The sequence below is a fragment of the Leucopleurus acutus genome (genome assembly GCF_964270905.1).
Source record: "Leucopleurus acutus genome assembly, chromosome: 16".
NCBI classification, from domain to species: domain Eukaryota; kingdom Metazoa; phylum Chordata; class Mammalia; order Artiodactyla; family Delphinidae; genus Leucopleurus; species Leucopleurus acutus.
The window spans coordinates 51552677-51567815 of NC_139158.1; the positions used below are offsets into that span (position 1 = coordinate 51552677).

At 37.6% G+C, this 15139-nt stretch overlaps 1 protein-coding gene across 4 annotated transcripts in view; it reads right to left on the reverse strand.

Annotated features, from left to right (window-relative positions):
* Positions 1-1338: 1338 nt before the first annotated feature.
* PLCB4 (phospholipase C beta 4) overlaps positions 1339-15139 on the reverse strand; it is a gene marked incomplete at both ends in the record, with an annotated part of 154070 nt that continues 140269 nt past the window's right edge. For 2 of the 4 annotated variants that reach the window (XM_082856887.1, XM_082856886.1), the window contains 5 exons: positions 1339-1427; positions 3845-3881; positions 6885-6971; positions 7425-7482; positions 12709-12810. In XM_082856887.1, the coding sequence (XP_082713013.1) occupies positions 1339-1427; positions 3845-3881; positions 6885-6971; positions 7425-7482; positions 12709-12810 (373 nt within the window). The remainder of the gene's footprint in view (positions 1428-3844; positions 3882-6884; positions 6972-7424; positions 7483-12708; positions 12811-15139) is intronic. The other 2 variants (XM_082856889.1, XM_082856888.1) reach the window with 1 other exon arrangement.

Here is a 15139-nt window from a genome sequence, read left to right on the forward strand (position 1 = left end):
GTACAAGCATATACAACAATTCAGTTGGTGGTTTGTGCCCTAAAATCAGTAATCTGATTAGCTCTAGATTACAGTTTCCATGCACTCCTCTGGGCTTTGGGGCATGGCTCCATTCCCAGGGGGGACTTCTTCATGCACTCTCTGCAACACAACTACAGCAGGCTTAAAGACCATGCAGATTAACACTGTAGCAAATTGTTTTGATATTTAACAGACATAAAAAGGTTATTTCCTGATATGAAATTCTGAAAATCTGCATAAATATTTTTGTGTAAAATTAAATTAGTTATGTATTTTTTTTGAAACTAGAACTTGAAGTATCAAGAATGCCCACATAATTCATATACACATATATATAGACTTCTTCATTATGCTAAAAGTCTTGAGAGTCAAATTATATTCTGTGCCATACATTTTCTTAACCAGTATTTACTTGCATTAGGTTAACTGTGTACGGATTAGTCGTAATTGGTGCTTGTGTATCATGCAAACATAGTTCTAGTATTCCTGTTTACTAATCTTGTCATGTGGCAATACTTAGATGATTTTGCTCTCTGACAGTGAGAATTAGGAGTATAAATACTTTATACATGGTCACATTTACAAACGTTTGCCAATAACCACTTCACAATCTTTATGGTGTAAGAGTGAGCTGTAATAATCTGGAATTGGCAGAAGCAATTCCTAGAAAGCAATGTCAGATGTCAACTTTCTTAAAAGTGCCTGACAGAGTTCTCCTTTTGAGCACTGATGGGTTTTGGCACAGGGACACTGTTCTTTTTTTTTCTATTGTTCTAATAATTTCCACAACTGTTACAGGAAGTTAGCTTCTTATGGCATGGTGGAGACTTGGCACTTACTGATGAGGTAACTTAGATGTAGAAAAATTCCCCCAGATTATTTGTCTAGCAGATCACCACTTCTGCTGATAAATTTGTAGACAGAGTTTTTTTTCCCCCTAGTGCATGCGCTTACTATCACGTGGCTAATACACTATTTTTGCTGTTGCTCAAACATGTCCTAATGCATCACAAAGCAGAGTTGTTAACACCAAGCTCATTTATCTGTGATGGTACTTTATAGCAAACATGTTTAAGTGGTATGATCAATGGGTAAACTCTGCCTTATTGGAATCGTAATTTTGGGGGATTTGTAGCTACTTTTAGTTGGCCAAGGAAATTCAGTATTCAAAATATTTAAGAGAAGTACGTAATTCTCTGTGGTTTCAGGTGACATCTTGTCTATACATAAAGGAAACGCAAAAGACATCAGCTTTCTTCCACGGAATTTGTGTTCAGAACTTTGGGAGTGCTCTTTTGATGCAGTGGTTCTGCGGTTTCAGTTTGCGTCCTGGAGTTTCACACAACTGTTGCTGGTCTGCGGTCCATCTCGGCTTCCAATTTCACCATCTGCTGCATCTCCTTCGCCTGTAACATCAGAAACGTGACCTTACATGTTGAAATCCTCTCCTGAAGCCATAGAGCAAACCCAACCTCTCTTCTCCCGTAAATTTGATGCTTGTCATTATGTCCTGGCTACTTAAAGTGTGGTCCATGGACCAGCATCATCAGCATCACCTGGGATCTTTGCGGAATCTTGGACTCCACCCCAGACCTACTGACCCAGAATCTGCATTTTAATAAGATCGCCAGGAAATTTTTATGCACGTTAAAGTCTGAGAAGGACTGGTCCACACAGTACCAGGAAAACAACTTGAGAAGAGGCTATGCCTGTTACTCATAGATTATGTCGTGTCTAACTGTTTGATTTAGTTTCTACAGATTGACATGCCTTGACTGTGTGTAGATAATTTGATCACTTTTAGAATATGCATTGCTTATGCATGATTTATTCCCCAAATAGCCTGAAATTTAATTTAAAGTAGTTGCCTAAGAATTTCACTGATGGAGAAGTTCAGGTGGGAGCATATCACATTGATTTGGTTGGAGTATGCTGCAAACAGAACGTTACAGGAATATGTAGGGTTCCTGGAATGCTATTGTCCAAAAACTATCCTCATAGGCTCTCACTTCTCTGGAGTCATTCATTTTTTATGGTCCACCCCAGGAAGTAAGCCACGGTGAACTCAATCTCATGAATTAAGGCTGTCAAGAAGACAACCAGCTGATTTGGGGGGTGGAAAGGCGTCATATGGGGACAGGTTCTGATGACAAATCATTGCCTGGCAAAATAGGGAAAATCAATTGGTTCATTTTATCTTTTACCTTCCAGCCGCATGCTTTCTTCCAACCCAATACATGGATCTTTCAGAGGAACAATAAAGCACGCTGTCCTTTTTTAGTGACACATCATTTTGAAATAAAGGGCATTTAAAAATGGAAACATGGATATAGAAAGATATAACTCAAGAGGAGGACTCTCATGAGCTCTGATGTTACTATTCATGTCTACTTAGGTATTCCAACCAAATGGAAGGTCATTGGGAGGATTTGGTCAACTCTGCAGATCATACTATGTGCATCTAAATTTCCCAAATGAAGTCCTGCTACAAAATTAGTTTAACCCACAGACCATAGAGTGAGTTCCTTCTTATCATTATTTTTGTTTGTTTGTTTGTTTATTTTATGGGTTTTTTTGTTTTTTGCAGTTCGCGGGCCTCTCACTGTTGTGGCCTCTCCCGTTGCAGAACACAGGCTCCGGACGCGCAGGCTCAGCCGCCATGGCTCACGAGCCTAGCTGCTCCACAGCATGTGGGATCTTCCCGGACAGGGGCACGAACCCGTGTCCCCTTCATCGGCAGGCGGACTCTCAACCACTGCGCCACCAGGGAAGCCCTTATCATTATTTTTATATTGTGGCTTTAAATTTCATTTTGGTGAGGATTGATATAATAACATTAAAGATGATAACTTTCTGCTTACATTTGGGATGGACGGTTCCCCCTCCCCAGATTTTTTTATGCCTGAGATATAATAATGCTCTAATAGAGAAATGAAGAAATGGAGAAAAATATACAAACATGAAACTATGACACAAGCAATATTCATAAGAGATGACAGTGAAACATTATCAGCACTTGAAATTAAATACTTTTATGTTCACTAAGTAGTAATAAAGGATTCCCTATGCTTCTCCCCCTCTAGCATTTAAAGACAATATTGAACACTGTTTAGAAAGAAGGATCATATTAACACTAAAAAAGGATTCCAAGAGCCAGCTTCTCATATGAGCAGGGTGACCATTCATGCCCACTTGTCAAGGACGGTTTCAATTTATGCCCATGGTCTTGGCTATTATGAACAGCTTCCCCTTTCACTTTCAAAACTATCTTGTTTGAACAATAAATCATATGGTCACTTATAAGGGGTGATTAAGGTCCCTGGTAGATTGGATCTAACACAAAGCATGCCAAGAGTCATTGTATAATGACATTGTATAATGTTTCTGCATGCAAACCATAACTCTTTGTCATTAAAAACCACCAATGAACTTTTACCAGGGTGCTCTAAAAATTGATGGCAGTCATATTAATGTTTGTGAAAGATATGACTCTGTGACCCAGTCTTAGCTGTGGTCTGTCCAAACAACAACCATACATCACTGTTTTTGATGCCTGGGTACATCTTCATTAGCATGACTTGAGTTCCCCAGGTCTGCAAGTGGAAAGGCTACTAAAACTCCATCAGAAATAATTCTCTCAAGATGTTGGCCATTTTGGTTTGAATATTACATCAGAAATCCAAGCATTAAATAGTCACACTTTTAAATCAAACCCTTGTGATCTTAACTAGTCATGAGCAGATGTGAATCATCAAAGCACCAAGAATACGGATGTAGTTGAGCAGGAAGGCAATGTCTTGCTTATCAGAGTTTTCAGTCCTACCTTGCGTTTGGGACACTGCATGACAGGATTTCAAAAGCTGTTTGTACAAAAATAGTAATGTCAAAATTGAGTCATACATACAAAACAAAGAAAATAAATGAATACTGAAGTGAATTTGAAAAATGAATGCAAAACCATGTACAGAAAAGCAAAAAGCTAAGACTAAAACATGTGTACAACCGTCAGTGACAAACTTCCCCCAAGTTGATCTCAACAGGAACAAAAAAAGAACAAAACAAACGACCGATGCCTATTAGCCCAGACTGCGCCTCTCTTGTGGGGCAGTGAGTGGGGAACCCTCCCTTGAGCGAGACCCTCTCACCTTTCTTTATTAAATGATAGGATTGATGGCAAAAACCAATTTTTAAAACTTGGGTGTGACAGTAATGGAGCATTTCAGGTTTGAAATGGTGCGTGTCAAGAAGGATGAGCTCCTGTGTGGCTGGGAGGTCGATGGGAAACAGCAGCAAAAACCCTTTGGAGTTTTAAATGAATAACTGGCTGACCAAGCAGACAAGGCCATTAGGAGGCTTTAAAAGGCCATATGAAGTTAGGATCCAGAGTCAGGACCCAAATATATTAAAACTTGAGTTGTTTCTACCAATGCCCTCAACACTGTCTAGCTAATGAAGTAGATCGATTCCAGGCTTTTCTTTGGGAGTGACTGGGAGAATTTAGGCGAATAGGGTCACAGGAAAGCAAGTAAAAAACCTTAAAGGGAGGTATTATGGGAGAATGTTAAAATTCATTTATTTTTGGCTTAGAAACAGAAAAAAGTCTTGGGGTTTAACAGTAGTTTGGGAGATTGTTATACAAGTTTGGGATTGCCTGGAGACAGGAAACTGTTTTCCTGTTTTCCTGGGAAATATTGGTTATAAATGGAGCTCTCCAAATGGTTCCAGACCTCGCCTATTATGAGGGAAGAAACAGAGTCACTATGTCTTTTGCCCTGTGTCTATGACGGTGTTGAAACACACCGAGTAACTGAATTGAGAGGTCTCTGATCTTTAAATTCCAAAAAAAAAAAAAAGGTATACCAGAAATACCTGGGATTGAATTTGCTATAGAATAGGCCATATTTGTAAAGAAAAGCTTAACAAAGAAATTCAAGTCCTAATTCTACATTTGCTGGAAGTGTCACTATATCTTGAATTTCTTTTCATGGAATCTCATTAAATCTTCATCAAATCTCAAGCCTTCTCATGTTTTTTCCTAAGCTTCTGTGACTCAAAGTATCAGCTGTGGGTGGTAGACATTACCTGTGACCCACTGAAAGGCATTATATATGAATTTTTGGAACAAAAGGTCACTATTCTCCCAATATGATCCAATCAGTACAGTTATCACTAATCCAGTATTTCAGTGCAAGAACTCTGGTGTGATTTGAGTTACACATGTATTAGGATAAAAGCCCAAAGTGATTTTTAAATTATGCAATTTAGCTCTCAAACTAAAAAGACTAGGTAACCGTACTCTCTAGCTCTGATATACACCACTATTGTAGTGATGAGTAATTTTTAGCACATTTATATTCTTTAGTCAAACTTGTTGCCAAGCAACACAATGATTTCTAAGTAGTTTCTTAATTTAGCTAACTGAAACATAACTGCATCTTACCTCCATTGTGCCTTCTTCTAAGGCATCCTTATCCCCACCCAGTCCTGATTCACTAAAGTGGATTCTATTGTTTTGGAGATGGTGGCTCTACCCCTACTCATTCCCCCATCCCCCCCCCGCCCCCCCCTCCCCAGCACTTTCTGAGAAATGCTTTAGGAGCAAAATCATTAGTAACTTGTACCAGAAGGTGATGTATCTATGAGTTGGTCAAATGAGTTGGGCCCATGGGAAAATAAACACTTATTGTCCCCCTTAGGGATCTGTGGACTGTTCATGAATAGAAGCATTTAGCTGGAAAGGAAATGGGAAACATAACTCAGAAGTATGCCCATGAGTAAAACTTCTATCAACCAAAAAGTAAAGAATCTGAAACCAGAAGTTGGATTTATTTGTTACCCAATTGCAATACAAAAAAAAAAGATTTTATGGTTTTGTTTTACTTTCTCAAAGGTAGTTTTTAGTGTAATTTCCAGTTAGGTGTTCTTCAGTGGAAGCCATTTACTCTTAAAAAATATACCTTATATATATGAAAGGAAATAGGAAAGAATAATGTAGTACAAGTACGTATTTCAGCAAAATCTCTTTAAAGATTCTATATTGAAGTGAATTACCTAGAAACTTCCAAACCAGCTACACCTAAAGAGATGTATTTGGACTGAGACAGACTGAAATTTTAACTGCTGCTGAGGGTCATTTTGCCACATAAGCTAGAGGTACTTCCATCAAATTGAAATGAGAGTGCGGATGGCCAATGGGCCCATCTATATGTACTGCTCCAGGTAAACACACATTTATCCTGGTGTTGGTATATGCCTGATAGCTACTAAATAGCTGGATTTTGGATAACTCTTTTTATTTGTGTACACTTTTTGTGTTTATTTTTATTTGTGTATATTTAGCGTTTAGCACCAAGAGTATGGTATCCACTCACTTCCAGTGGTTTGTAGAGTTATGGTGGCTTATGCCCCTAAGTTTCACTTGTAAGGCTTAATAAGGTTCTATAACTTCACTTTTAGATTGAGGTTGAAAGTAGGTGGTCTCTCTCATTTGCTTTTAAATACAACCTCACTTGTCTCTAGGGTACAAGTGATAAAACTCTAAGTGAAAATGAAGAAACAATTTGTAACCTGTTTTCTCCTCCTCTCAGTAATGTCCTTCTTAGAATCCCCATAATCTAATCAAAACATGACTTTTGATTCTTTTCTCCCCACAGCCACATTCCTCTCCCACTTCAAAAAAGAATACTTTCTGTCCTTGGTGGATGAAATGGGGTAAGTACAGTAGGCACCAAATTTTTCTAGCCATCTTTCCGTGCCACTACTCAGGCCACGGGCTTTAGCAGAAGGGTGACTCTGACCTAAGGGATTTGCCTCCCAAAGCTGGCTGGCTGCCTACAACTTTTTATGCTTTTTAGGTGAAATACCTGCTCATTCTGTTTCTCTAGGAATTCGAGGTGCTCAAGCTGGACTTTTTTCAACTGGTCCATTTCTTTGGACTGTTTCATTGCGAGCTGCAAAAAACAAAACAAAACAAAACAAAACATCTGGTCAACTTTGGGTTGTAATCTTAAAACTTATGGATGAAGGTTGGTAGTTTGCAACTTAAGTGACGGATATAAAAAAAAAATAAAAAAGAAGAAAGAAAAATAGCCTGAAAACTGGGAGAGTTTAAACCCATAATTTTTACTGGCAAGATAGTTCCTGCCAAAATCTTAGAAAACAAGAGTACTTGTTCACGATTAAAATCTGGCTTCATTTTCTGTATAAAATGGAGCAAATAATTACCTTAAAAATTTCAGTGAGAGATTAATTTAGCTTTCAGGGAGCGGAGAAGAGAAGCTAGAATGTTTGACGTACAGAAAAAGCAAATTAAGCAAATTAGCTAGTAGTCTGCTTTCTAAGCATGAGTTACTGTTTATAGTTTTTTTAAAGGAAAAGTGTCAAGAAAATTATAAAATACTTACTCGCTTTCTTTCTTCCAGAAACTTTTTAGTGTTGCTGCTGTTTAACTCCCTGACCCGCCTAAAAGCAACAGGTACAAACAACAGTTGGTATGACGTCGGTTGGATATGATATTAAATAAGAAAGAGTCATATTCCATTTAATTATTTGGATGGGATTATCACTTCCTTTTCCTAATTTTTATTGAGGAATTTTGAAATGTACAATGTACAAAGAAAAAGACAAAAAAAATCTGTACCCATCACTCAGATTAGTCAACATTAATTATGTTTTACCATGCTTGTGTCATATTTTTAAAGGAAATAAAGCATTGCAGATATAAATAAACCCCCCTTTGTATTCTTCCTCACTCCACTTCCCTCCTTTCTCTCTCTGCAGAGGTAACCACTATTCTGAATTTGGTGTGGACCTTCCTATCCATGTTTTAATATTTTTATTACATATGGATGTATCCATATGTAATACACACAAATGTTTCTCAAACTTTCACATGCACACAAATCACATGGAGATACTATCAAAAACACAGATTTCTGAACCCACCCCCAGAGGGTGTGATTCAGTGGGTCTGGGGTGGACCTGAGATTCTGCATTTCTAATAAGCTCCCAGGTGATGCTGATGCTTCTGGGCTATACATATACTGTTTTGTATGGTTTCCAAATTAACCTAAATGCTAACATATTCTGGGTTTCTTTCTGTAACTTAAAACTTAGCCTTATGATTAAGAGATATAGCTATGTTTCAAACGATTCCATTATTTTCATCTGCTGCATGGATTTTTCCGTTTATGAGTAGATTACAGTATTTTCATTTTGCCATTAATAGAAAGTAGGTTATTTCCCAACAATGCACAATGGTTTGGCACATAGGGTCCTGAAATGCTTGGCACACTGTCTATTGGCTAAATAAATGAAATGTAGGACATATCTTCTTGTGCGTATGAGCAAAGGTTTCTCCAGGGTGTAAACCTAGACTTGCAGGTTGGTAGGGAGTAAACAACTTCATCTTTACACCAAAGTACCTGTCCCAGTTTGCACTCCCACCCATGGTGTCTGGGTGTTACCCTTTCTCCATATCTTTGCCTACTCTTGTTACTATCAGACATTTCCTTTTCTGTCAATTGCTAGTTTTTTGAAATGGCATCATGCTGTTGTTTTAACTCACATTTCCCCTGATTATTGGTGAGGTGGAGTGTTTTTCATGACTAAATAGACGTATAATTGATTGAATTTCTACAATAGTTATAGGTCTATTCAGGTCTTCTCTTTCTTTTACAGTCAGTTTTGGATATTTTAGTTTTTCTAAGCAATGGTCCATTCCATCTAGGTTTTCAAATTCATTAGTAGTATTGTTTATAGTAGTCTTGGTTTTCAAAAGTATTTACTGTATTTGTAGTTATTTCCCTTTTCATCCCCAATACTACTAATTTGTGGTATCTCTTTCTTCTTTATCAGTCTTGCTGGAGGTTCACTGATTTTTTTTTCAAATAACAAGCTTTTGCTTTTGCTTTTTTCACTTTTTTACTTCCACTGCTTTTTGTTTTCTATTTTAATATTTTTTGCTTCTAAAATTTTGACTTCTTCCCATCTGACATCTTTGGGTTCAGTTTATTTTTCTAATTTTATGTCCTCTTTGAGCATTTTCTTATTAATTTTCATTTCTTTAAAAAATATATGCATCTAGGCTATAATTTTCACTGTAAATATCACTTTAAGATCTAGTGGCAGGAAAGGAATAAAGACACAGACATAGAGAATGGAGTTGAAGAACATGGGGAGGGGGAAGGGTAAGCTGGGAGGAAGTGAGAGAGTAGCACTGACATATATACACTACCAACTGTAAAATAGATAGCTAGTGGGAAGCAGCCACATAGCACAGGGAGATCAGCTCGGTGCTTTGTGGTCACCTAGAGGGGTGGGATAGAGAGGGTGGGAGGGAGACGCAAGAGGGAGGGGATATATGCATACGTATAGCTAATTCACTTTGTTATACAGCAGCAACTAACACAACAATATAAAGCAATTATATTCCAATAAAGATGTTAAAAAAAGATCTACTCTCTTAGCAACTTTCAAGTAATATACAGTGTGAGCTACAGTCACCATGCTGAAATTAGATGCCTAAAACTTATTAAACTTATATTTGCAAGTTTGTATCTTTTAATCAATGTCTCCTCATTGACTCCCCTACCGTCACCCCCTGGTAATCACCATGCCACCCTGTTTCTATGAATTTGGCTTTTTTATAGACTCCACAAATATATAGTATTTTTCTCTGTCTGATTTAGTTCACTTAGGATAATGTTCTCAAAGTTCATCCATGTTGTCCCAAATGGCAGGATTTCCTTCTTTTTATGGCTAAATAATATTTCATTGAATAGACATCTCAAATTTTCTTTAACCATTCATCTGTTCATAGACACTTAGGTTGTTTCCACGTCTTGGCTATTGCAAATAATATTGTGATGAACATGGGGATGTAGGCATCTCTTCAAGATAGTGTTTTCATTTCCTTCAGATATATACCCAGAAATGGAATTGCTGGATCATACGGTAGTTCTATTTTTAATTTTTTGAGGAACCTTCTCCATACTGTTCTCCACAGTGGTTGCACCACCAATTTACAATCCCACCAAGAGTACACAAGGGTTCCCTTTTCTCCACATCCTTGCCAACACTTATTATCTCTTGTCTTTTTGATAACTGCCATTCTAACAGATGTGAGGTGATATCTTATTGTGGTTTTGATTTGCATCCCCTGATGATTCATAGTGTTGAGCATCTTTTCATATACTGTTGGCCATTTGCATGTCTTCTTTAGAAATATGTCTATTCAGGTCCACTGCCCACTTTTAAAATCAGATTATTTGTTTTTTGCTATTGATTTATTGATTTGCTTATATATTTTGGATATTAATCCCTTACCTGATATATGTTTGCAAATATTTTCACACATTTGGTAGGTTGCCTCTTTATTTTGCTGATTATTTCTCTTCCTGTGTGCTTCAGCTAACTCTGACACATTGATCAACAGTGTTTATGTTGTCATTCAGTTATAAATATCATGTCATTTATGTTGAAATGTCTTCTTTGACCCAAGAATAGAAGTATTTTTCAGCTTCTGCATGTCTTTCTTAGGTCTCTGATTATAAATTTTTAATTTTATTTCTCAGTAGTTTGATAAGGTGGATACACACAGCATGTGTTTAAAAAGGTAACCATTTGGCATAGAGAAATTATTTTTTAAGAGACCAGCCATTTGTAGATGTTTGAGAGTCACCTAACCACTGGATACTGAGTTATAATAAATAAGTATAATACGTCAAAATAAGGAAATTAAATAAAAAACTTTCCTGGTTAAGTTATCAGTAACTCATAATTTAAGATAACTTGATCTCAACTGGGTTAAAGTCCATTTTGCAACATAATTGAAAAAGTATGATAAAGAGCTATTTAATAATTAGCACATTTATCATGTTGAATTCCATATTTCAGTTTGGACAGTCTAAAACAGTTTAACGAGGTTTTATCATGGCATGAATATTTTGTGTTTTTCAGTTAAAGTGGACAATGTCATTTCCATGTACACAAGGCCATTAAGCAAAGTTCCTTGTCTGGGAATAACGTCCAGAGGGTGGCACTTTGTTAAAATAAATAAGAGCCAGATAACTACCCCAAAATGATGGTGTAAATGAGCATTGATTAAATTGAGTAACAATCTCCCTAGAGAGCCACAAATGACACTCCATGTTTACTGGGAAATTTCTTGGCCAAAGTGTTGAAAAGGCAATTCATTTCCAGGTCAAATTACTGTGGAATTCCAAATCCTATTGCTGGCCAGTTAATTCCAAACCATATTTAATCCAACAAAACTTCAGCACAAAAATGCACTGGATGGTATTATGCTTTATATTTTGTCCTATTTCAAGTTTAACTTTAATTATGGTTAATAAATGAGATGCGTTTTAAAAATCAATGATATTGAAGTAGTTGGACAGCAGTTACTGCTGTGTTCAAGACAAGGAGGAAACATCAGGTATCAACTAAGCGTCCACAAAAGACCATGTAGACAGTGGAATTGAAACAGGGGTACTTTGCTTGGAGCTGCAAAGTTTCCTAACAGCTCAGCCTATGGTCAACAGCTGAATGACGTAAAGCCCTAAACTTCATGCTCACGTTTTAACCTCCAAAGGTAATCTTCACTTTGCTCTGAATTTTGTTGAGCATAAAACACAGCCTTTGTGTGGGTGGTGAACTCAGCCAGCAGACACATTCTATCCAAGTCTATTTCTCCAAGAGACGCAATCCTGCTGTGCTTGACCACTGCTGTGTGAACCTAGCTCTCAGTTCTGGAGCAACCAGCATCTGTGTTCTTAGAGGCTTTCAGGGCAGCCATGAGCATTACAGGTGAAGATGCTTTTTGGGATCACTGGGAACCAAGTGCTGCTAACTCCCTCTCTTGGGTACTATGACTACTGATGTCCTCTCAGATCCCCTTTACCAGCTTTGGCTAAAAGGCTTGCACCTGGGATCTTTTCTGGAGGTCACACAAACCTTCCCCCAACTCTATGTGGCCAATGACTGATTAACATAGAAGTACAAAAGCCAGACACCTGTGGTTCAAAGGGACAGATCATGGTAGAGTTTACAATCCAGAGCTTGGGATCAGGCTGAAGAGGAACTCTAGCCAAGACCATATCCTTACTTAGCCCCTGCCCTGGCCCACTCCTGCTTCCTCCTCTCCCCTTAGCTGAAGATCCTTTCCTTGGTAAATCATATGCACACAAATTCCTGTCTTTGTTTCTAGAAACCCATTCTAAGACAAGGATGAACCAGAAAACCTGTGTGTGGGGTGGTGGTGGTTTGAGATGGCGCCTGGTGTCAAGGACAGCACGAGGCCAGTCAAGAGAAGAAGACCATCCTACGTGCTGTTATATAGACTGTAAGTCCATTCAGAATGGGCTTAACACCTGAGCAGATGAGATGCTTACAGGATGACCCAATGGGATGTGGGAAGGATATCTTGCCATATTTTATATAATTTTGTTTGTAAATTAGCACACATATATTGAATGTAAATCTGTTTTACTAGTGGTAGTAAACAATCAGAAGATGTTTTACAGCAATAATATTACATCTTCTAGCAGTTATAATAGCAGGATTCTCAACCAGAACTCATAGGTTTGTTTATATCTCAAATGTGAGTGTGTGTATACACACAGAAATATTGTCGAGTCTGTGTCTTCAAGTCAATGTTATATTCCAGCAGTGAGCGTTCTGACTCACCTTTCCCGTTCTGCTTTATTCTTGATAGATTTATCTTGGCTGATGGCTTTGCTATTTTCCATAGAAATCTTAGCCTGGTGTGCTCGCATTTCCTTGCTTTCCCTATGTATTAAAAATAAACAAACAGGTGGTGATCATTTTGTAATGTATAGAAATATTGAATCACTATGTTGTGTACTAACATAGGAACTAACATAGTGTTGTAGATCAATTATACTTCAAAAAACAAAAAACGAAAAACAAACCTAACCAAACTCCTAGAAAAAGAGATCAGATTTCTGGTTACCAGAGGCAGGGGTGGGAGGAGGGGGAATTGGAGGAAGGTGGTTAAAAGGTAACAACTTCCAGTTATGAGATTAATAAGTCCTAGGGATGTAACGTACAACATGATAAATATAATGAACACTGCTGTACGTTATATATGAAAGTTGTTCAGAGAGTAAACCCTAAGAGTTCCCATCACAAGGAAAACATTTTTTTCTTTTTCTTTTCTTTTATATCTATATGAGATGATGAATGTTCACTAACTTTCTGTGGTAATCGTTTCATGATGTATGTAAAGCCAAAGCACTATGCTGTACACCTGAAACCATACAGTGCTGTATGTCAATTACATCTCAATAAAACTGGAAAGAAGAAAAATAAATTCGGGGAGTGGAGAGCTAGTGTTTAGTGGGTATAGAGCTTCAGCTGGGGAAGATGAAAATGTTCTGGAGTTGGATGGTGGTGATGGTTGCACAACAGTGTGAATATACTTCATGCCACACATTTTAAAAATGGTTAAATTGTAAATTTCATGTTATGGATATTTAACTCTAATAAAAAAAATGAAAACGTAAACAGAAAACACATTCCACATGTAACAACGGGACTAGGTTCACTTTTTATTTCACTATTGGGCTCATCAAGTTGTTTTGTACTCTGTGGAAAGGAGGGCAGGAGCCCCGATCCACGAGGATGCTTCTCCTGGGGGCAGTGGGTCACTGTGAAGTAACAGTGGTGGGCTGGGAAGAAGCGACATTATGTGTGTCTAAGCTAATCCTAACCACACAATGATCATATTCAGTTGCCCAGAGTAGGACACTGTCATTAACATGCCATAAGAATTCTGAATAATAAAAGCTACAAATCCTAAATTATATACAAATATCTCAGGCAATCATGTTTACCAACCTATATACAATTTAAAAAAAAAGTAAATAGTGAATACAGCATGAGAGTAATCAAAGAATGCACAAGGACAACCACTTATGGTCAGTAAAATACAAGGATATTCCAGCTTTGCCCCATGTTTTTTGGGATCAGATGGCTTGGAAGAGAAAGGATGTTCTAACACTCACAAGTGACCATCCTGTTTTCTGACAGCCCAAGGGAAGGAAGGGGACGAAATGGTTTCAAATAAGCATAGGAAATAGGGGGGAAAAAGGATGTGACTGATCACTGTGTGTGTGAATGCGTGTGTGTACCACAAAAACTCATATCTTTATATTATTGAAGAGTTCATTAAAAGCATACAATTTAGAATACTAAAATGAATATTATTAACAAAGAATCTTCCCTGGAACCTGTGGCAATCTCCTTGAAGCACTGCCTGGAAATGAGGGACCAAGGAGTGAGGTTGTTTAAGTAGTGTTTGTACTTCAGGGAAAGGGATGGACAAAGCTGAAACAGAGAGTTCTTCAGTCAGAGACCTTAGGGCCACAGGGGCTGGAATATGTATAGAAACTCCTGGGCCCAAGAAAATGGCTCTCAAAATTTTTCATAACTTGTTATTAAATTGACCATCTCTTCTTTCACTCAACAAGCACCTATCTATAACCAAATAATGCTGCTGAATCTTAAGAAGGCAAGATTTTTTAACCGAGAGCGACAGCTGTGATGGTGACAAAGAAACACAACTACAGGATGCTTGAGAAAAACCTTTGATGCTGCTGTTTTTTTGAAAAATACCCCTGTCATCAATCTACTTTTTAAGGTAAGTTAGTATTAAGGTTATGGTTCCTTCAAATGACTTCCTGTGTCATGCAAGAATTCATTCACTTTTTTTTTTAGACAATGCCTGCTGTTGTGGGCTAATTTTTTCCCTATATTCAACTTCAAAAGAAAAAAAATTAGAATAGAGTACCTTATTCTTTGAAGTATCTTTGAATAAGGGTGGAAACCTAAAATCTGGTATTGTAGCAATGGTCAAAGGGAGGATAATGAACAGACCTTTCTGTGTACTAAATCAAGAGCATTTCTAAGGGAAAAAAAGACAACTTTTAATCCTATACAAATAAATAGAATACTTGAAAATGGATAGGGTCTGGAAACTTAGCCCACAGGAAACTCAGCATAGTATACCTCATTTAGTTGATTCATGTGAGAATCAGAAACTATGGCAAAAATACTTCATGTCCTTATGGCTGTATATCACTCCAAAATAAAGTTG